Consider the following 19,724-nt stretch of genomic DNA (forward strand, 5'->3'; position numbering starts at 1 on the left):
AAAGCAAAGCAAAAAACAGTGGTGATTCCGGCATTAGGCCGGAACCATAAACCAATGCTTTACAGTTTACTTTTAAGTAACATAAAACAAATAGGGGCTTTACTTAGAGACTGTAATGTTGTCTATTTATCCAACCAAAACAAAAAGAAAGAGCACAATACCACATGCCACCTGACAAATGCCAAAGTAAATATGTCAAGGACAGATACAGTTCTTGGGATACCAGTGGGATCAAAAAAAAGTTAACACTACTTCAGAGATAAATTCAACACTCTTCACACATTTAACTAAAAAATATACAATATAAAATTCTAAACAGATCATCAGGATCACAAGATCACAGAAAAGTTTCCTAAGAATAATCCACAGAAATTTTGAATAGTATGATATTCCTAATTTTAATTCCAGTAAGTTCATACTTAACCTGCAACGTGATAAAGCAAACTAAGTGCAAGTAACATAGCTCCTTCACTATTTCATTTTACTGTGTCCAGCTGAGGCAGGAATCATGAGTGATTGTCTTCCAAACGAGATTAAAAGCCATTACTTTAGAAATATAAGTCAATGAAATATAAGATGTAGTATGTAAGTAACTTCAATAATGAAATGCATGCTTACAGGATGTAATTTTTGTACAGAACTAGTTAAGAAAACTGTGAAATATGTGCATCTGAAGTGAATATATTGCCATTATTCCCCATGTTTAAGTCTTTCCATAAGAAGTAAACAGGATAGTAGCATTCTTACTTGCTTTCTTCGGGTATTTTTACATACTAAGTCCTTTTAATCAGTATGTTGGGAAAACAGAAGAGCTCAGCAGGTTTTACTTCTGTTGTCTGAGAGCACACGCCTTAAGAAAACCTTTGCAAAGAGCAGCGCCATACTACAATATCTTGATCACTGCATCTCCCAAATACAGAAAATTAGGATCATATATTAAGAGAAAATGCTGATACTGTTAAGATCAGTGCTTTGTTCGATTTCCAGAGGCACAGCATCTGGAATAAATCTGGCATAAAGCAAAAATAGCACAGCTAAGCTTCACAGAGTCAGAGCACTGCAAACCAAACTCCAGATCAGAAGAGGAGGATGATCCAATTAAGACAGCAGCCTGGGGATTTCAATCATTGCCTAATTCCCTGTTTCATCCCATACCCCCTCGTGATTATAAGAAATTCCTTTATATTCTTCCACCTTTTAAAAGGAATAAAAATACCCCAAAGCACTGCGAAATTCCATCTTCACAGTAAGTCTATACATTTATAACATCAAAAGATCTATAGAGCTATTGTGTACTCTATTTCACAGTTTTCATACACACAGAGTGATTTCAGGAGATATACATACACACAAACAGAGTTTTAGCTTAGCAAAGCTAGTCTTCTGTTGCCAAAGGAGAGTTCTGCTTCTCCAGAGACTTGACTCAAAGTTCATGATCCCAGTTGTGCGCACAGCATCCTCTTGTTAGCTGTAGACAGTGCCTAGGAAGGTCATCTACACATTCTGTGTGTGTACTTAAGCTGACCTCTGATGTTCCAAGCTTCTGCTATTTTAGAATAGTTTCAAGTATATATTGATAGTTGTGCAATGCAACAATTTGCTATGAACCATCCTTTTAAGATATAACCCGAGCAAAATTTTAATTCAAGTCTCCTACATCTGAATGGCCTGGCACGTATTCTCTGTAGGTTGTAACAACTTTTAAAGATACTAAATACAAACACTTACAGAGGTCTGGTATTTCGTATCTCACTTGTCTGGATGGTATACTTAAAATCAAGTGCATTATCTTTTTTAAAATGTATTTAAATCAAGCTGAAATCCAGTCAAGTCAATCCCACAAAACTACTAAAAACTCATCTTAGGCTAAAAGTGACTGGTTTATGATTGTCTCAACACCTGATACCAAACACTTACTTCAGGCACCTTAGAGTTGTGTTTATAAAAATCACTCGCAAGAGTAAAGGTATTTCTTCACTAAACTGCAGGGTGAGGAGATGCTAGAACTAATAGTGAACAACCTATCTTAAAGAGCAGTAGCAATCTAGCCGGGATTTCCAGGTACTCCACAAGGTCTGATTTAGTTTACTTCTCAGGAAGCTACCCGACATGCAGCTTGTGCACGGCATGCATACTTTAGGGGCACAGGTCCTGTCTGTATTACATACCCTCATGTGTAAGGGTATATAAAAATGTATAAACTAGGACTTGAACAAGTTCTGTGTGTGATGACAGTTTACACGGATAACGTGTATAGCTTTCTCGGTTTTGAATCTGTGGTGATCTAATAGTAAAGATGATGTAAGTGATACCCTAGACTACTCTCTCAACCTAAGCCAGGTAAGAGATCTGTGAAAGCACTCACTAGGAAAAACATCCCTGCAGAGAATTTACTATTCTATTAGCAAATGAAAATACTCACAAGGCTTCAGTAATTTCAGATTATATGGAAAGTGAGAACGGAGTGAAACAAAGACCAGTTTGCTTAAAAAAAATAAAAATTATGAGGTTGTATTTAATCAATAGGTCACTTGTCGGTGGCAACACAAGACTTTGCAAAGTATTTAACTTAACCTTTCAGTTTCCAATCCAAGGACATATCCAACTGATCTTAAGAATGTTCAGCAACACAGAAGGAATATCTTTGCTGCCAAGGAAGACCAAATAATCCTTCTGCAACCCAACAGGGAGAAAAGAAGTGCCAGCCTTTACTCCAGCCAACCTGGTACTCAGCGACCTTTACTAAATACCTACTATATCTGGTAAGTGTTATCAAGCCAAGTGCAATATAGTTTTAAGAAGTAGTAAGTCAGTCTTCCAACTAGGATACAAGAAAGAAGGCAAACGCAAAAATTAGAAATTAGTTAAATTTTAAAAGGACAAAAACTTCAGACTTGTCTATAGAAACAGGTCCTTCAAACAACACCTGTTATTTCTAATGACGGCTAAAGAGCTAGAACACATCCAAATAAACAAATTTTAAAAATATTTGGATTTCCAATTTTTTTGCTTTAGCCTGAAACAAGCCAGAAATTATTTTAACATCCTCACTGTGCACAGCTCAATGTTGTACTTCCTTCAGCATCTATAATCAGGGTAGGTCAAACACTTCACAAAAGCCACTCACATTAAAACATCAAGAAGTTTTGTAGGGAAACACAGTTATACTTAAAGATTAGCATCAAAATGCAAATAACATTTTTCTGGAAAATTCCGTATTTGTTCAATTTTTTTTTTTTTTTTAAACAAACTTTATCTCTAAAATTAGATAGTGACCTATTTCCAAAACCACACAATTTTTTAAGAGCTGTTCCTTTACATCAAAGTATTCATTACTAGGAAAACTTAAAATAAGCAAATACTCAAAAGTATCTTTACAGAACCATAAAACACTTGTTACATGTACTTTTATCACCCAAATAATTGTATTCATAACAAGTTTATCATGCAGCTAATTTAACTTGTCTAAGTGAAAATAAGATGCACTGTATTTGCAATATCTACTCTCAGGGGCCACATTTCAATTATTCTTCCTACACAGCATAATGACATATAATTAAATTGTAATCTTGCCAAGACAATTTTACACATTTCCTGTAAATACACAGATCAAAGCAAACTTATTAGCAGTTAGAGCATCTATCATCCTCCTAAGCCACTAATCACTTTATGGCAGCAAAGATAACTGGCCAATGTATATTTAACATACACTGTACTTACATTGCAACTTTCTCTAGTTTCCATTTTTAACACTGAGTAAGCATTTTACTGAATTTTAATATGACAATTTAGGTTACCAACATAACTGATATTATAAAAGTGACCCATGATACACCATGAAGTTAAATTTATACCACGGACCTCAATATTAATTCTCAGTATTAAGCAGTCCTTCTACAGGATATATGCACTTGTTCAAAAAACAAAATGTAACAATTACTATAAAAATAAAGTATTTAATTCACTTGAAAGACCTGTTCATTGGTTAAAGCCATCAATTATGATATTACAGGAATACAAATTGTGACAATTAGTTTATTTTTTTTTTATAATGCGAACCAACATGTAGATATTTTATTTTGCTTATCCAGTGAAAAACAATCCTATAATTCCAAATACAATTTATTATTTAAATAAAAGTGACCTAAGTAAAATACTACTACTACAGACAGCACATATCAGTCACCTTTTGCATAAATAATTCTATAGTCAATTCTAATGTAATCCTGGCAGATTCATGGAGAAGACCAACAGTTTACAAGTGATCAATTCAGACTTATTCTACATTTCAGGGTACGTGTATCAAAAAACAAAATACAATGCAGACAAAGCAAGTAAATGTGTATCTTACCATATTTATAGTTTACAGAAGACAACTTGTATAGCACATTACTGTTTAAACCAACATAAACCTCAATTTATTAGAGCAGAAAATATTTTATGTAAAAGCTTACCACTTAGACTATACCCACCTCACAAAATAATGTAAGCTTGTCATCTGGTAGAAGACCATTAGCTTCATCTAGTAAAAAATCTCTTCGGATAAATTTCTTAAAACCCCAGTCCTTGCCTTGCACAAATCGATACGCTCTTTGGCTTTCTGATAAAACAGTTATGTACAAATAAAGCAAGTTAAATAACAATATTAACAAATAATAACACCTAAAAATTCTATATTAAGGCTAAGTGTTAATCCAAAAATGAAGCCGTTTAACACATTTGGATCATGTGTGTCACATTTTTAGGAAACCCACAACTGATTAAAATTTTTTTAAATGTTGTAATAGTGTTATTTTATAAAACACTTGATAGAACTTAGTAGAGCACAATTTGCAATTCAAACCATATCATCTCCTTAGATGTTATCTTAGGCACCATCCAGCATGAGCAGGGTTTTTCAGTTAATGTTTAAGAATGCCAATGTGTCAAAACAGAAACTGTTCACAGGGAAGTACCATTACAATGAATTTGTCATCACAAATGCATTCTGACAACACTTCTGCAGTTGTCATAACAATCTGTTTTGACTTCTTCCTGAAATGAAAAATCTTGTTTCACAGGTTGAAATTATTTTGAAATACAGTAAAAGCATTAAAAAAGCAAAACAGAAATAAAAGCTTTCAAGTAACAAACTATTTCTTTGGTCATAAAAAGATATTATTTATATTTACCTTTTAGCCATAGCTATGAGAGTTATTTTTTTAATCCATCAGATTTGCTAATTTTATATATATATATATATGAGAGAGAGATAGCATTCTTCTACGGCGTCCAAAATAAAGACATCAGGAAAGTGACTTCTCTATACTACAGTTAACTTGGTAGCTTTCACTGTTATCAGCAAGAACTAGTGTTAACCCTCTGAAATTAAGTGATCAGTAGCAATTTAAGGATACAAAACCTACAAAAATAAAGTAGCGTAAAAGAGTAATTGTATTTTTCTTCTTTCTAATAAAGTTAAATTGTTGGTTCGTTACCTATTTTATACACAGCTTCATCACTTGAAGCAGCAGTCTATGCATGAATTATCAATTTACAAAGGACATCTACAGTCAGGCATCATTATACTCTATAAAAACAGAGCATCTCCAGAAGCAGATGGTAAATGGCTGGAAAGCCCAAGAAATAAGATTTCTGTTGGTAATTTTCCAAAATTAAAAGATGTTTATAATTCCTGTAGTGCCAAATACAGGATAGCTACTACTGCAGAAACTGAAGACACATCTACTCATAGGATTTTTGGGTTTTAGCACCTTGTAATTTTTAGCATTTAGAGTACCACTTGGCACATCATCTTCAGATTCTCAAAATCCTTCCATCCTGCATTGCCTGTTCCTCATTTAGGACAGCATTACGAAGAAAGCTCTCATACTTTTTCTGGGAAATCAGCACAACTGAGTGCCTCTCTGAAGTGCCCGTAAACTCACGTACACAGCATGGGGAAGAAAGAGGAGGAATTAGAGGTCTGTGCGCAGTTGCAGGGCTGCGATCTCCTTGGCCTCACAGAGACGTGGTGGGATAGCTCACACAACTGGAGTGCTGCAGCAGGCAGGTACAGGCTCTTTAGGGAGGCCAAGCCAGGAAGGTGAGGCAAGGGAGCTGCCCTTTACATGAGAATTGCAGGAATGCGTGGAGCTCTCCCTCATGATGGATGATGAGCCAGCTGAGAGCTTATGGCTCAGGGTTAGAGGGCAGGCCAACGTGAGCAATGTTGCACTCAGTGTCTGCTACAAACCTACTGATGAGGAAGAAATAGGTGACTGGTGATTGGGGTCCTGGCGGACAACAAGCAAACAAGAGCCAGCAATGAACGCCTAAGGCAAAAAAGGACCAGCAGCATCTAGTCAAACACTAGAATGAGTTGCCCAGATGAGTTGTGGAGTCTCCATCCTTGCAGATACTCAAAGCACAACAGGTCCCAAGCAAACTGCTCTAGTTGACCCTGCTTTCAGCAGGGGGTTTGGACTAGACAACCTCCAGAGGTCCCTTGCAACCTCAACAATTCTGTGGTTCTATGATTATCTCAAAATATTTTGATGCACACACTGCAGTTTCATTTAATTACACACACCGATCCCGTACTGGACCAGAAGACTGTCTCAAGCCAAAAGCCATGATCCAGCAAAAGTATAAAAGTGTAGCTTTGTTCATATATGCTCCAGAACCAGGAGGCTTGCAGGGACTGAAGCAACCAACTTCCATCAGTGGAAGAGGATAAATAAACAGTGAAATATATACATCTACTTTCCTTCCAAAAAGTCCAACCATTTAATTTTTAGATTTGAACTCAGTTTTGTGAATTTACTTTAAAGATTACAAGAACATAAGGAAAAAATAGCATGAATTTTGGGTTCGAGTACTGGAGAACTATAGATTTTTCCAAGAAATTAAGAACTTGCAACAGAACAGACCCTGCAAGATCTCTTAAGTCCTGGAGGAGGGAAGAAAAGTAGATTCTTCATATACAGGACTAGCAACAGCACAAATTCCGTGCAGACCAGCACTAAATGACACATTTTCATGAGAATTCCAGCTTTCCCAAAAAGTGTTTCCAATGAAGGTTGTGCTTGTAAGTTTGAAACTGAGCCATACATTTTTCATATCAAGAAGACAATTAAATTAAATCACCAATTATTTCAAAGTCTTCTAATTCCTTGGGTACACTGCTCATGTTTTTAAATTGATTACAGTGTAAATCAGATGAAATAGACCAAAACATTGTAAAGGAGTGTCTAAAAAAACAACCATGCATTTTTATCCTAATTAAGGATGGAAATCAAACACCTACTTCCACTGTAGCTAGAAACAAGCAAATACACCCCTACTAACAGGAAGCAAGAATAATCTGCTGGAAAAGCTAAGTGACAAGAACCTGGAGTGACAGCAGTTAGTAACGTGCTATAATTTATACTGCTCAGGATAGAATTAGCATAGCTCAGTGATCAGAAATGTGTGAAACATTAACAAGATTTTTAATTAAGTTTCTAAAAGGATATTTTAAAAGATATTTTAAAGTTTACCTCAATATTAAATTCTGTTCTCAACTGAAAAAAAAAAATCACAACACTGACTTTCTTTGGGATGTTCTTACAAATCCACTTGCAATACATTAAGGATTCCCTTACCCATTGCTTTTGTTTCTTCTCTTTTAGCATTCAGCAGGGAAAATTTGAATTTTGCTCTGACTTCACTTTTTGGACAACTGACTAAAAGCAAATATAATGACAGGTAGTCTTTGCTTTCATCGTCTAATCCCTTTGGATTCACTCTCAGGCACCTGAAAGAAATGCAGAAATTGTACATTTTAAAATAGTACCCAGAATAAATTAAGGAATTTTTTTGTAAGATAAATGCTACCAAAACAAATGTTTCCCTTATGACTGTTGAAACTTTGAAATTAGCACTAATCCATACCCATAGTAAAACTCCAAGAAATGTCCAAGTTTTAATATTTATTTTCAATTTAACTTTGCGACTTTTGCAAGTGGAAAACAAACAAAACAAAAAACAAAGCAGTTGCTAGAATAAAGACCTTACCACTTCATTTTGTCATTTGGCCCTGATGAAAAGGTAGAACTCTTTAAAACTTCACCCATTTCTTCTCGGCAAAAACTGAAGTTATTAATGGTCCACATGTAGGAAAATTTTACTACTTTAACCTGAACAAAAGATGTAGAAAATGTCAATAAAATTAAACTTACCTATCAAGCATTAACTATGAGAACTAGTTAGACTGTCAGCACAACTCAATATTTTTAGGTGGTTTGTTGTTGCTTTTGTTTTGTTTTTTTTTTAAATTATTATGACTAGAAAACAAAGCCATTGGAATTTATGTAGATTACCTGTGTGTAACACCAGCTTTCAGCCACAGGTCCACTGGACATCTCCCCAGGAGGAGGTGGGGTGGGAACCCTTGACATTGCCAACTTATTGCAGGTTTATAGTATCAAGGTAGCAATCCAAACTTCAGTAATTCTCCTAAAAAAAAGTAATTCATACATTTCGTTCACCCTTTTTAAGTGTGAAAAAAATTTCCATATTTTGATATCCATATTACTGTGTTTACTAAACGATGCATCTGAAAATTCAACTTGAAAAGAGGACAATGGCTTTGGTATTTAGACAAGCTAGGTGTCACACATTAATGACCACTTGCACTCAAAATCTGCAGGCTGAATCCTCATGCAATACTTTATAAAAGTGCCTATGCATCATACAAGAACACTAATGACATTATTTCAACACGGCCTTTGCAAATTACTACCTTGATCACTCCAGTCATGTTATAACTTTCTTCAGGATCTTCTCCTTTGATTTGGAGAGTAACTAGGGCACCCTGTGAGCACTCAGTTATTAGTACCAATGTGTTAGTTGTCCACACAGGCATAACTCAGTCCTGAAAGAGCACCTAGCCGCCTGGGAGTAGAATAGGTTCAAACAGTCCTGGGATTTCTCAAGGGAGGGTATGAAACTAAACTTGCATTTAAAGTAGCATTTTCTTCACGCATCTTTCATGGTTGCCTTGTATCTTTAATACCAACAGATTCAACTGAAGAACTATAATCACCACAACCATGTGCTCACTCCCTATCGAAGCACAAAGCTGAAAAACAGTTTAAGTCAACTCACCAATTCTGAAGAACTTTCCAGTAGCAAATAAAGCAATTTTGTTATGGATTATCACCTAACAGAGCACTGCAATTTCTCCTGCCCATCAGAAATTGAGTCACATGCCCAGATTCATCACATCTAGCTAGACACATAATTAGCCAGCCTACTTGCACTAGCCTTTGTACATAGCTAATGGAAGAAGGCGGGCCTGTCAGAGGGTGGCTCTGGGTTACTGGGCTGACTCTCCTTTAGGTAAGGTTTGCTGTCATCTTTAGACAGGCTCCTGCCAGAAGCACAGCTTCTCACTTAGCAGCTCCATTAAGTTGCTAAAGAGAAGTGAAATGAACCCCGATCAAACCAGATGAAAGTCACAATTGTTTCTGCCACACAACATTTTCTCTCTTTGTACAGAAAGCTTCTTTAAAAATATTCTGCTATCGCTAAAGCAACACCAGAACTCTACAATCTTCCTGCAAGGTTTGAGTACTTCACCATATAGGTCTTTTCACTTGCAATAGAACAGCATTAATTGCCTTACTGAAAAGATGTGCTTGCACACCACTAGTCATGTTGGAACTCTTCCTCCGGGGATGGGCTACACACTTAGGAACAAGTTTTATGCAAACACTGGTAAGACAACACTGCAAGACCACGTACAATTCAGTCACGATGTGAACGAGTTTATTATTCCTACGGGAAGAAGAATTCTCTGTGAATCACTATGATCCTCAGTGGACTCTTTCCCTCCTGCCGTTCTGGTACCTCTTCTCACTCACTTGCGATATCAATTAGCCCTTCCACATTAAAGCCTGCTGACATGGGAATGTCTCTGAATCACGAATGTATAAAACCTTGAAAACAAAACTAATTCTCAGTTTTTATCAGATGAGGAAGCAGATGCTATATCATCAGATCCCTTAACGAATCTCTACTAACAGATCTACTATGACAAGATGAAGAAAAATCATTGAATAGCTCTCCTGCAGGATATGGATCATGGAGACATTCAAGCGTAATCACAAGTACAATTCAGCTGCCTCTGCTAAGTGACTTTTTCCAAATAGAACTGGTATTTATTTGTGGCAATCTTCAGTACTTAATTAGTACTTTCCATAAATGAAAACTAGTAACAAACAGCCACCCTAAATTTAAGACAATGGAACTTGTTTTCCCTATTTTTTCTTTATTTTTTTTTTTAAGTAGGAATCACATGTATTGTGGAAGCTGTTTACATGCCTTTTGTTTACAGGTTTACAAGTTGGTCTGATTCTCTGTACAGAACCACCCAGAGCAAAATTCCTGGGAAGGATACATGTGAACATCCCTCCTTCATAAAGCAAATATTAGTACTTATATTACCATTATTTCTGGAAGCACATCCTATTCAACGGTAACAACTGAAGCTGTTACCCAAATACATGATGGGATTTTACACAGAACCATATCCTGAAAGTGTTAGAACAGCTTACCTCAGCCTTACTGAACCTGTTTGCTCTTCTTCAATTATCCAAAGCTTAAACCAAGAAGAAATACAGCCTATTCCTTACTTTGTCATTTGCATGAGATGCACAGGACTGTCATCTCAGATCTGTTCCTCAACTCTTTCAGTCCATTAGACCAGTCAGCTCCTAGTAACCACGAAGGAGCAGCAGATCTGAGCCAAGTTTGCTCTGAAGGGGTCTCTAAACTGAAAAATGCTGAAAATAACTGCTCTATAGTATCCTCTTTAGAAAGTGTCCAGTGACCTTATGCCAGCTACCAGTAGTTATCTGCCCCATCCTGTCTCACAGCTAAATCAGCTTGATTCACTGAGAAGTTATGCAAAGGTGGTTATTTTCAATTATTTTCAGGTTGGTTCACTGCCTTGTCTCTGTAACTGTTCTACCAAGGGTGTCTGTACTTCAGAGGCTGCTTCCACTTGCTGTGTGGCATTTATTATTTATTTCAGGTTCTGACAGAAGCCATGATTTTACTTAAGCACACTTTTCAGATCCTTCTGAATAGCTTCAGCTTTTTCTATGTTTCTTATTACAGCAACAGGACCAGATAACTGATTTTCTTGAGCTCCTGATACATCTTTGAGGAACAGATTTGTATCTCACTTTTTTTGGCATCGATTTACCACGGCAATCAAATTTTTAAATTGAGAAAACTGGGAGAAAGCAAGAACTTTGAATAGTTTGACATCACACTGGGAGCCTGTGTTGAGGAGCAGTCTTTTATTTTTTAATATGCCTGGATGCATAATTTTTAAAAAAGTAAAATCAACCAACAGCAAACTGAACAATGGAGAACAAATTAACAGAGCATCAGATGTTCTGTTAAGACATACTGAAAGACTGCTAGAGAACAGCAGGGAAACAGTTTAGCAGTACTGCTGATCTGCCCCTCACTTTACTTAATTCATTAATCAGGATTTGGGTGGGGACACAGGGATATTTACCAAAACTACAAGGCAAAAAAGAACACAAGCTTCAAAGATGTTATCGGGAAGTGTACAGGTGTTCAGGAAAGGACGGGTTTTTTCAGTCCCCAGGCTGACACCCAGACCGAACGGGCCGCCAGTGCCTTACCCACTTCGCGCGGGCACCGATGGTTGCCCGGGCAAAGTGGACCTTGCATGGGCAGACTGAAGGCGAGAAGAAAGATGCACCTACATACTCACCCATTGTGCTACGTACTGTACTCTGCTTGGGGAGAAGACTAAATAGTACTTTGAAGAAAGTGTTTATGAATCATTGATTAGCCACTGTCATCAGCTCCAACAAAAAGGTTTTTCAAGTACCAAAACCTCATCACAGCCCATTAGATCAAATGGTTGGGAACAGCGCTGCAGTTCACAAAACCAGTCGGAGAATGACTGGGTGGAATTAAATCAATGAAGTGCAGGAAGACAGGCCTGTTATCTGCAGGAGGAAACAACTTAGAGGGACAACTTTCATGATACAACCTGTATTTATTCCTCTGCAGGCAATCATGAACAAAGCATCAGAGGTGACAGGACATTATCAGGCAATAGCTCCAAGAGTTTTCAGGGAATGCCATGCCTGTCTGGACATGGCTTAACAAACCAGTCAGTGTGGCCATTTTGCCAGGCAGAAGTCTCTGACCATCAGAGGAAACATGCACTGGGAACACTAAAACAAGTTTTAATGGATAAGGGCGAAAAGTTTCTAGCTTCCAAAATGGAAATTAGAGATGTATACCTTTGTTGTTTGTTTGTGTTTTTTAATGAAGTGATAAACCCAGACTGAATGCGGTGCAGCAGTCAGTGATGATTCTACACTGAGAGTTTGCTTTCGTTGTCCTACTTCAAAAGAGGAAAGAACAGCTCAAAGGTATTTTCCTTAACCTGTACTCCCGGACCCCAAACATGATGGGCTTATCGCTTCTTCTGCTTTCTTAAGGTTTCTTAAGGTAGGTATTGGTTTCACCTGCTAATCACTCTGCCAAATAGAGCAGTCTCTGTTAAATCAGGACCTTCATGGAGTTGAGTACTACTTGCAGAGCAGTAGTGGGCAAGTAGGTAGAGATAACATGACAAAAAAGTGATTTCTCAAAGCACATTTTATTTAGGAATTGACTGAAGTATTTTCCTATTCAACAAATACATGCATTAAACTTCAAGCCATCTGAAGTTGATTATCTCCAATTAATTACCTGCACACAGAGTGTAAAGAAAGCATGGGCTACCCTCCTTAAAAACATATTTACACTAAATTTCATCAAAAGCTGCATCAGCTTTCTATTTTCCTAACTTTTAAGAGATCTTAAGATTCAAAGCTACTTCATATACCAATATAACATGAATTTAATCAAACATATCCCGTTTCCCTTCCCAGAAATTGAATATTTGTCCGTATTACTCTTAAATAAAGTTACTTTTCAACCTCTTAGAGCTAGACAAGAACACATTCCCAGTCTTTTACATCTTGTGTTGGAATCATCTCAACAACTTTTTCACTGAAAAAATGGCTAGTTCATTAAGAAAGTGCCACATGCATATAAACACACAAAGAGGAATTTTCTACTCCCCCAATAATAAACCTGCAAAACACTTCATAAACCTATTTGAAGAATTGCCCTAAGCGTTAACATGGTCCTTTGCCAGCTCATGTCTAAGAGCAGAAGCTCAGTCTAACAACTATATCCTAATAGTTCTTTCAGAGTAATAAGAGTGTAACAGGTGCATACAAGCAGGTGTGCACGTTAACCAGTGACCACAGCAATGTTTTATCTTTGTATTGAAATAAGGTATTACAGTCAAACTACTGCCAGGAATGGCTAGACAAACTGCCTTCTGCAGGGTATCCAACATACCCTGAGAGTCAACTCCAGCCTGCCAGAACCTAACCCACAGATCCATTCACGAAGCAAATCACTGGCCCTGCCCTGCTCCCTCAAAAGCGAGAAGGAAAGCGCTTTGTGAAAGGGATGATCAGTTCCTGCTGACCCTCTTCTCTCTGCTATCCCTTCTTTCCAGGGCTTGAGCCTCCAGGATCAAAGTGTTTTGCTCCCAGGCTGTCCGTATTTTGGCCCATCATAGGACTTCCAACATCTCATCACATGATATAACCGAACATGAGTGAGTCTGGCACAGTGCGGGCTTATTCTCGAGGCTTGTCCAGAAACTGGGTAACAAAGCAACATTTAACAGCAATGTCATGGTGCATTTCCAAACCATGATGGGACAGTCTCCACACAGTCCCAGAAAGAGGCTATGGAGCCTGTCTCCTGCCTGAAACATCAAATATCTCTACCCAACAAACTACTTCAGGCATTTAATAGCTAATGTAAACGTTAGAGTAACTTAATGTAAATGTTAGAGTAACTTACTGTCTAAGTGTGACCAATATTAATACCATTTAGCAGTCTCTAAGAAAAGCCTAATAAATGACCATACCAACAAATCCCACGTGCATGTACTGCATATTCCATTTGAATGGTGACAGTCTTTTCCCGAACGGGGCTGAACGTTTCAAGAAATCCAAAGCTTTTTCTCCTCCTTTGGAAATATTGGTATTTCATCACTGGCTGAAACAAAAGAGCACCTTCTGAAGGTTAACTGGCAAACACCCCTCTGTTCCTCCAACTTTTTATTCCTAGTAAATCCATAATTCAGAAACCAAATATAGTTTGTCTAATTGTACAGCCAAAACTTTGGGTTTTTAAAAAAAACTGAAGTGAATAAGCCTTCAATTCAATAAAATCAGTTTCCAAAAACCCATTCAAAATAAACATGCTCTAGCTATAGAGATAGTGATTTCATTTCCTCTCATTAAACGATCACCACTGAATAAAGTATTATACAGTATTATACATTATAAGTAATATAAGTATTATATTATACATAATACTATCTATCAGTATTTGTTACTCAAGAAATCAGTTTTGTTTTTTAAATTACTGAGGAGGCAAATTCTTGGGAAAAATATTGAATTGCTTTAAGGTTCACTATCTTACCAGTTCTTGGGTGAGAGAGAACACATATGAAGCTAAAGATGGAGGAAACAAACCAACCAGATCAAAATGGTTAAGTCTGAAGTGAAAGACATTTTAAGGCCCCAGACCAAGTTACTTTTGCACCCCTCCATTTGAAGCAATGCTCCGGTTGACTTGTGCAGTTCTAGGTAGCATCAACTTATGAAGGCCAAACTGTTTAAGAACCAAGAAAGCCTTGGTCAGAAGGACTTGTGTAACAGCCACCTATCACCTGGGTCATGTTTATCCAGTAGCATGAAAATCCTGTGGCTGATTAACCTGGCTTGAATGCTGCTCAAATCCACACAAGAGCATTACCTTTCTCACCAAATCTGAGAAACTTAAAAAAATATCCAGTTGAAGAGAGAAAATGACCATTTTTTTTCTGTTTAAGAGTTTGCCTTGTAAGCCGATGATGCTTACAAAAATTCATAAGACATTACTCATAGGAAAAAAAAGAAATCAGAACTTTGTAAAATATAAGATTGCTTAATTAGCAGGACTTGCATCTCTTCACAACTGATCTTTTTGAAAGAATTGCTGTGCATTTCCTATATAGCTAACTAATAAACTAAATCTTCTGCTGGATGATACACAACACAATAACAGACATTTGAAAGGTATATTAAGCATAGGCAGTTTTCCAATTTGTTCAGTATCATCATTTGCTTCTCTGAAAACAGACTCAAGATATACCTAGAAAACTTAAATACAGTGTTTAGCATTTATTGAATTTAATCCCTATCAACCACTGCAACATTGGACTGAACAGTATTACTAATACGTAAACAATTGCAGTCATATATATCCACCCCACTAAGTTAGAAAAACTATAAGTTGAGGATATACTACATTTTACATGATTTGTAGTACTTCTAACATACAAAATGTCTCCTTTTCAGGGCAAGCGCAAGGGAATAGCAGTTGGGCTACACACAGGAAAGGCCTATGACACTTAACTGAAGAAGTGAGAGGTCTATAATAGTTAAAAGGAAGGCTTTTTTTAACTTAATATTAAAAAATGCTTATTTAAGTATATGTTTGCTTTGGAACCACACAATAGCAACCAAGTTTACACAAACCTAAACTGGCTTTGGGGCTTAACTCTGCCTGCTCCTACGTGCTTCAAGCTTAAGATCTTGCCCTTGCCATCCACCAGCTCTGCTGGAAGCTACCACCCAGCCAGCAGAAACACACACACTTCAGCACCCACACCCCAAGCCAATTCATAACACTCTCCACAGTTCTCCAGCGAGAACAAAATACTACCCTGGACTGGACCACGACAGCTGAGAAACTACATATACATCGCCTGTCACCCCTGCTTGAGACAGCAAACTCCAGCAGAGATAGGGCAGGCAGCTGGGGTCAGAGACATCTTAAAATAGCTGCAACTAAGACTCCAGAATTTAAAAGCACATCCTCGAGGTGGTTCCAGCAGAAAAGCCCCAGCAAGGCAAAACCCAGCACATGTGAAATGCCCAACTTTTCAGGAGGATGGTGGCGTAGCTATAACTGATAACACTGAAGTCAGCAGCTCAAAATTAGCAATACTACACTATCAATTGTAAAAACTGTAAAGGTGAGTACATGTAATTTTCAGGCTTTTCTCTGAATTTTCTTTCCTATCCTAAGCCTTTGAAAAATAAAGTTGAATTTTACCTCAGTTGAGAGAAAAACCTAGTGCCCAGCAGAGCTTGAACTGTAACTGTCTAGTTTACATCATCCAAGCTTATTAATAAAAATCCCTCAGCATTAGCCTTGCATTGTTGTTCTGTAATATAAGAAACCCATTATGCTCCTTTATTAGATAACCTAGACTATTCCCTACAGGAGTCATCTATGCATTTCCCTGGAGAAGAAATGCAAGATTATTTCTTACAGTGTATTTCAATTTCATTGCCCAGTCTAGTTTTATGGGACCCAAAAGATGGGTATTTCCACCACGATTCCTCTTGGGAAGCTATTCTACTCAAATAATCTATTGCTATTGGTTTTTTTTCCTGGTATACAGCCAAAGTGATCTCTTCCCCTCCTTAGTTTCACTCCATTACTCTTACTCAAACAAATCATTGGAATGTGAAAGTATATTAAATGAAGACATTTTTTCCCTAAATACTTCAGTCATACACAATCAAGAGTTCACCAAATTGAAAACGCTAATCTTGACTTTCGTTTTGGCACATGAAACAAATATCCATATTAGCCAAGAGAAAGCTAACTTCAATTGTAACAAAAAATATCTTTCTTCAGCAGATTCACAGTTAGTTTGGGGTGTTTTGTTTTGTTTTTCTTTTCTTTTTAAATTCGTAAGATTTGTGAAAAGCACTGGGCTATGCTCTCTGGGGACAGGTGCTTTCATTTGCTGCAGAGAAGTTGTACAGAGCAACAGCAGCATAATGCTCTCCTCATTAACCTCTGCTGCAGATTATCACCTGGAGAGTTCACACTGAAATGGTACAACTGCTTTCAGCAGCCAAAAGTTCATACTCACAGATGTTATCAGGAGAGGTTTTTGATAATTCATTTGTTGCCTTCTTACCCATCATAGCAAACAATGGACAAATTTGTGCACACAGCTGCACCTTCATGGAAATGTCGAGAGGCACAGCTCGTCTCAGGCCTGTTCGATGCCTCTTACCAAACCAGTCGCAAAGAGTGCACTTTGTGCAAAAAAACAACTGATACTTCTATGCTAGGAAATGGAAAAAAACCTACACATTATTTCCAAACCCCAAAACTCAATTCTGCCAGAGGACCAGACTGCACTTGATGCTAGTTCTCCCAGACTTGAAACGGAACTAATTTCAATGGACGGGGTATTAAGTTTCACCCACAACGGTTGATTAGGCAACATCCTAGGAAAGACAGGTAGGTCAAGAGGTAGAGCTGCATGCTCACTTGCTTTGGTGAATATGAAGTAGGAATCCCTGAAAGCATAGCTACATGAAGACCTGGTGAAAGCCATCAAGACAAGCAAAACTTGACATCTCAGCCTTGGACTGCAACTAAACAGGTTCACACACAGAGGTAAAAAAGAAAATCCTGAAAGTTCAGCCTAATAGAGACTGGTTTATAGAATTATAGAATCGTTTAGGTTGGAAAGGATCTTTAAGAGCATCAAGTCCAACTTCTGAAGTTCAAAGACAAGTACACAATCTCTCCTATTGTTTCAAAAACATCCAGATATTCGTTGTTTTGCTTTATACTTTTGGATTTAAGAACAATTCCAAAACAATCTGCTTAAGCTCCATGTTTCCACAACAAAAAGTGATTCAAATCTTTGCAGTTTCCTACAACTTTTCCCACTTACAGCACAGTCTTACTTGCTCAAGACAGAAGAAAATTTTCAAAGTATCCCTTAACTCTCTAGACAGACAGACAAGTTGAGCAAACTCAGCAGCCATAAGCTTTTAAAATTATGGATTAGAAAGAGTAAGTGTAGAGACCAAAAGCAGTATTCACATTTTTTCCTCACAAAGGTTATTTCTTTAAAATTAGTTTAAGCTTTAAAAGATTTCTATAGCTTTCAATTTCCATTGAACCATTTGATGCCTCACAAGAAAAGACTACTCAGCAATAACCACTTCTTGCTTTGCAACACCAAGCTCTGCTGCTTCGCCAGCAGTTGAAACTGCCAAAGTCACTGCTCCGATTTGCAACCTTGGACGGCTTACCTGGGGTGAGAAGGGAAGGGAGCAGGGGATGGTGCAGCTTACTCCACACCAAGCTCCTCTGCTACAGGTCTTTCTCCAAAAGGCTAACATGCCACCTGCTCACTTGACAAACCCTGTGCAAACTCTTTGAGGGTTAAATCGAGGCCTAAGACAATATTCACAACTATAGGAAAAATGCTGTCTTGCAAAAAGCCCTAGGTGCCACGGTGTGAATGTGCAAAATCTTACTCAAACCTTGCTGAACAGGATGTTTGCTCACTTTTTTCCCCCCTCAGCACCGTCTTCTCATGCCATCAGTTTGTTCCTCTACAGGTAGATTGTTTTACTAAAGTTTAAAAACAACAGCAAGGTAAACACAACGCAAACAGGCTGGTGTAAGGCTATTGGGGTGGCCCGGCTAATCCAGGCACAGTTAAGCAGATTTCAGTTTGACAAAAGCAATGGGGTTGATAAGAGGCAGTCAGTTCTATCAGACCAAACTCTCTTTTCATAAGCTGCTACAGCTGCCTTCAAGAGCCTCTTGCTGGCAACATAATCCACAAACCACTACGCCGTGAACTACTACTGCAGCCAGCTGTCTTATTACCAGAAGCTGTGCCTCCAGAAAGCATGTTGCATGGGCTGCAGACCACCCAGGCAATCGCCCACTGACATCTACGCTTGAATAAGCCAAATATCCCTCCTTGCTATGCTGATGCCCTAGCACAGTAGGGCTTGCAAAGTCCTCCACTGGCTATGGCAGGTAAATAGATTTGGTTTCACCTTCGGTGCTGTCAAATACGGCAGACCAAATACGGACACAAGTCTGCTGCTTTTTGCCTCTGTCCACATGAGACATAACCCTGCTGTGAATCATCCTGACGAGGCCGCCTCGTTAAATGTAGCACAGTGCAATGCCTGCAGTGCAGCCACAGAAAATTGCTTTCACAAAAAAGAAAAACAAACAAGAGGAAAAAATGCAATTTAATATCAGGAAATCAAGAAGTCAGCTAACACCAAGTGACAAGCCCATCTTTAAAAGTGACTCTGAAAACCTCTGTGAAGGCTTAGACACTATAATTTATTAGTAACCCAGCCTAACATTTGATGATGCTACTGCCATATATTTTTCCTCTCGCCACTCAGTGAGCGGAGTCTCAGAACTGTTGGAGGGGATGGCACTTCTCCAAACACAACTGCTATTTAAATTATTAAAAATGATGCCTGGCCTGTAAAACAATATTCAGAACTACTGACTACAGAATAAAGGTTGATTTTGCTTGATAATCTTAATATAACTAATCATAGCATCTAACTCTGGACACAAAGTTTACCACATACAAATTCTGAGCAGGCTACTACCTATGTAGCTTTTCTTCCACCTCTACTTATATCCTGCTTTCTCCCCTTGCCCCCTCCCCCCCCCCTTTTTTTTTTCCAAGACAACAACCACACTTTAGGAGAACATTATTGACA

At 37.9% G+C, this 19,724-nt stretch overlaps 1 protein-coding gene across 3 annotated transcripts in view; it reads right to left on the reverse strand.

Annotated features, from left to right (window-relative positions):
- SPOPL (speckle type BTB/POZ protein like) overlaps positions 1-19,724 on the reverse strand; it is a 37,510-nt gene that overhangs the window by 11,124 nt on the left and 6,662 nt on the right. For 2 of the 3 annotated variants that reach the window (XR_012044311.1, XM_072874328.1), the window contains exons 2-5: positions 8,343-8,478; positions 8,038-8,159; positions 7,626-7,777; positions 4,473-4,600 (exon numbers count right to left, since the gene is read on the reverse strand). Coding sequence is in view for 2 of the 3 variants with exons in the window: in XM_072874328.1 (XP_072730429.1) it covers positions 4,473-4,600; positions 7,626-7,777; positions 8,038-8,159; positions 8,343-8,420 (480 nt within the window). In the remaining variant the exon portion in view is untranslated. Of the gene's footprint in view, positions 1-4,472; positions 4,601-7,625; positions 7,778-8,037; positions 8,160-8,342; positions 8,479-14,014; positions 14,146-19,724 lie in introns of all 3 variants that reach the window. The other variant, XM_072874329.1, reaches the window with a different exon arrangement.

The sequence above is a fragment of the Ciconia boyciana genome, chromosome 10 (assembly GCF_034638445.1).
Source record: "Ciconia boyciana chromosome 10, ASM3463844v1, whole genome shotgun sequence".
In the NCBI taxonomy this organism is placed as follows: Eukaryota; Metazoa; Chordata; class Aves; order Ciconiiformes; family Ciconiidae; genus Ciconia; species Ciconia boyciana.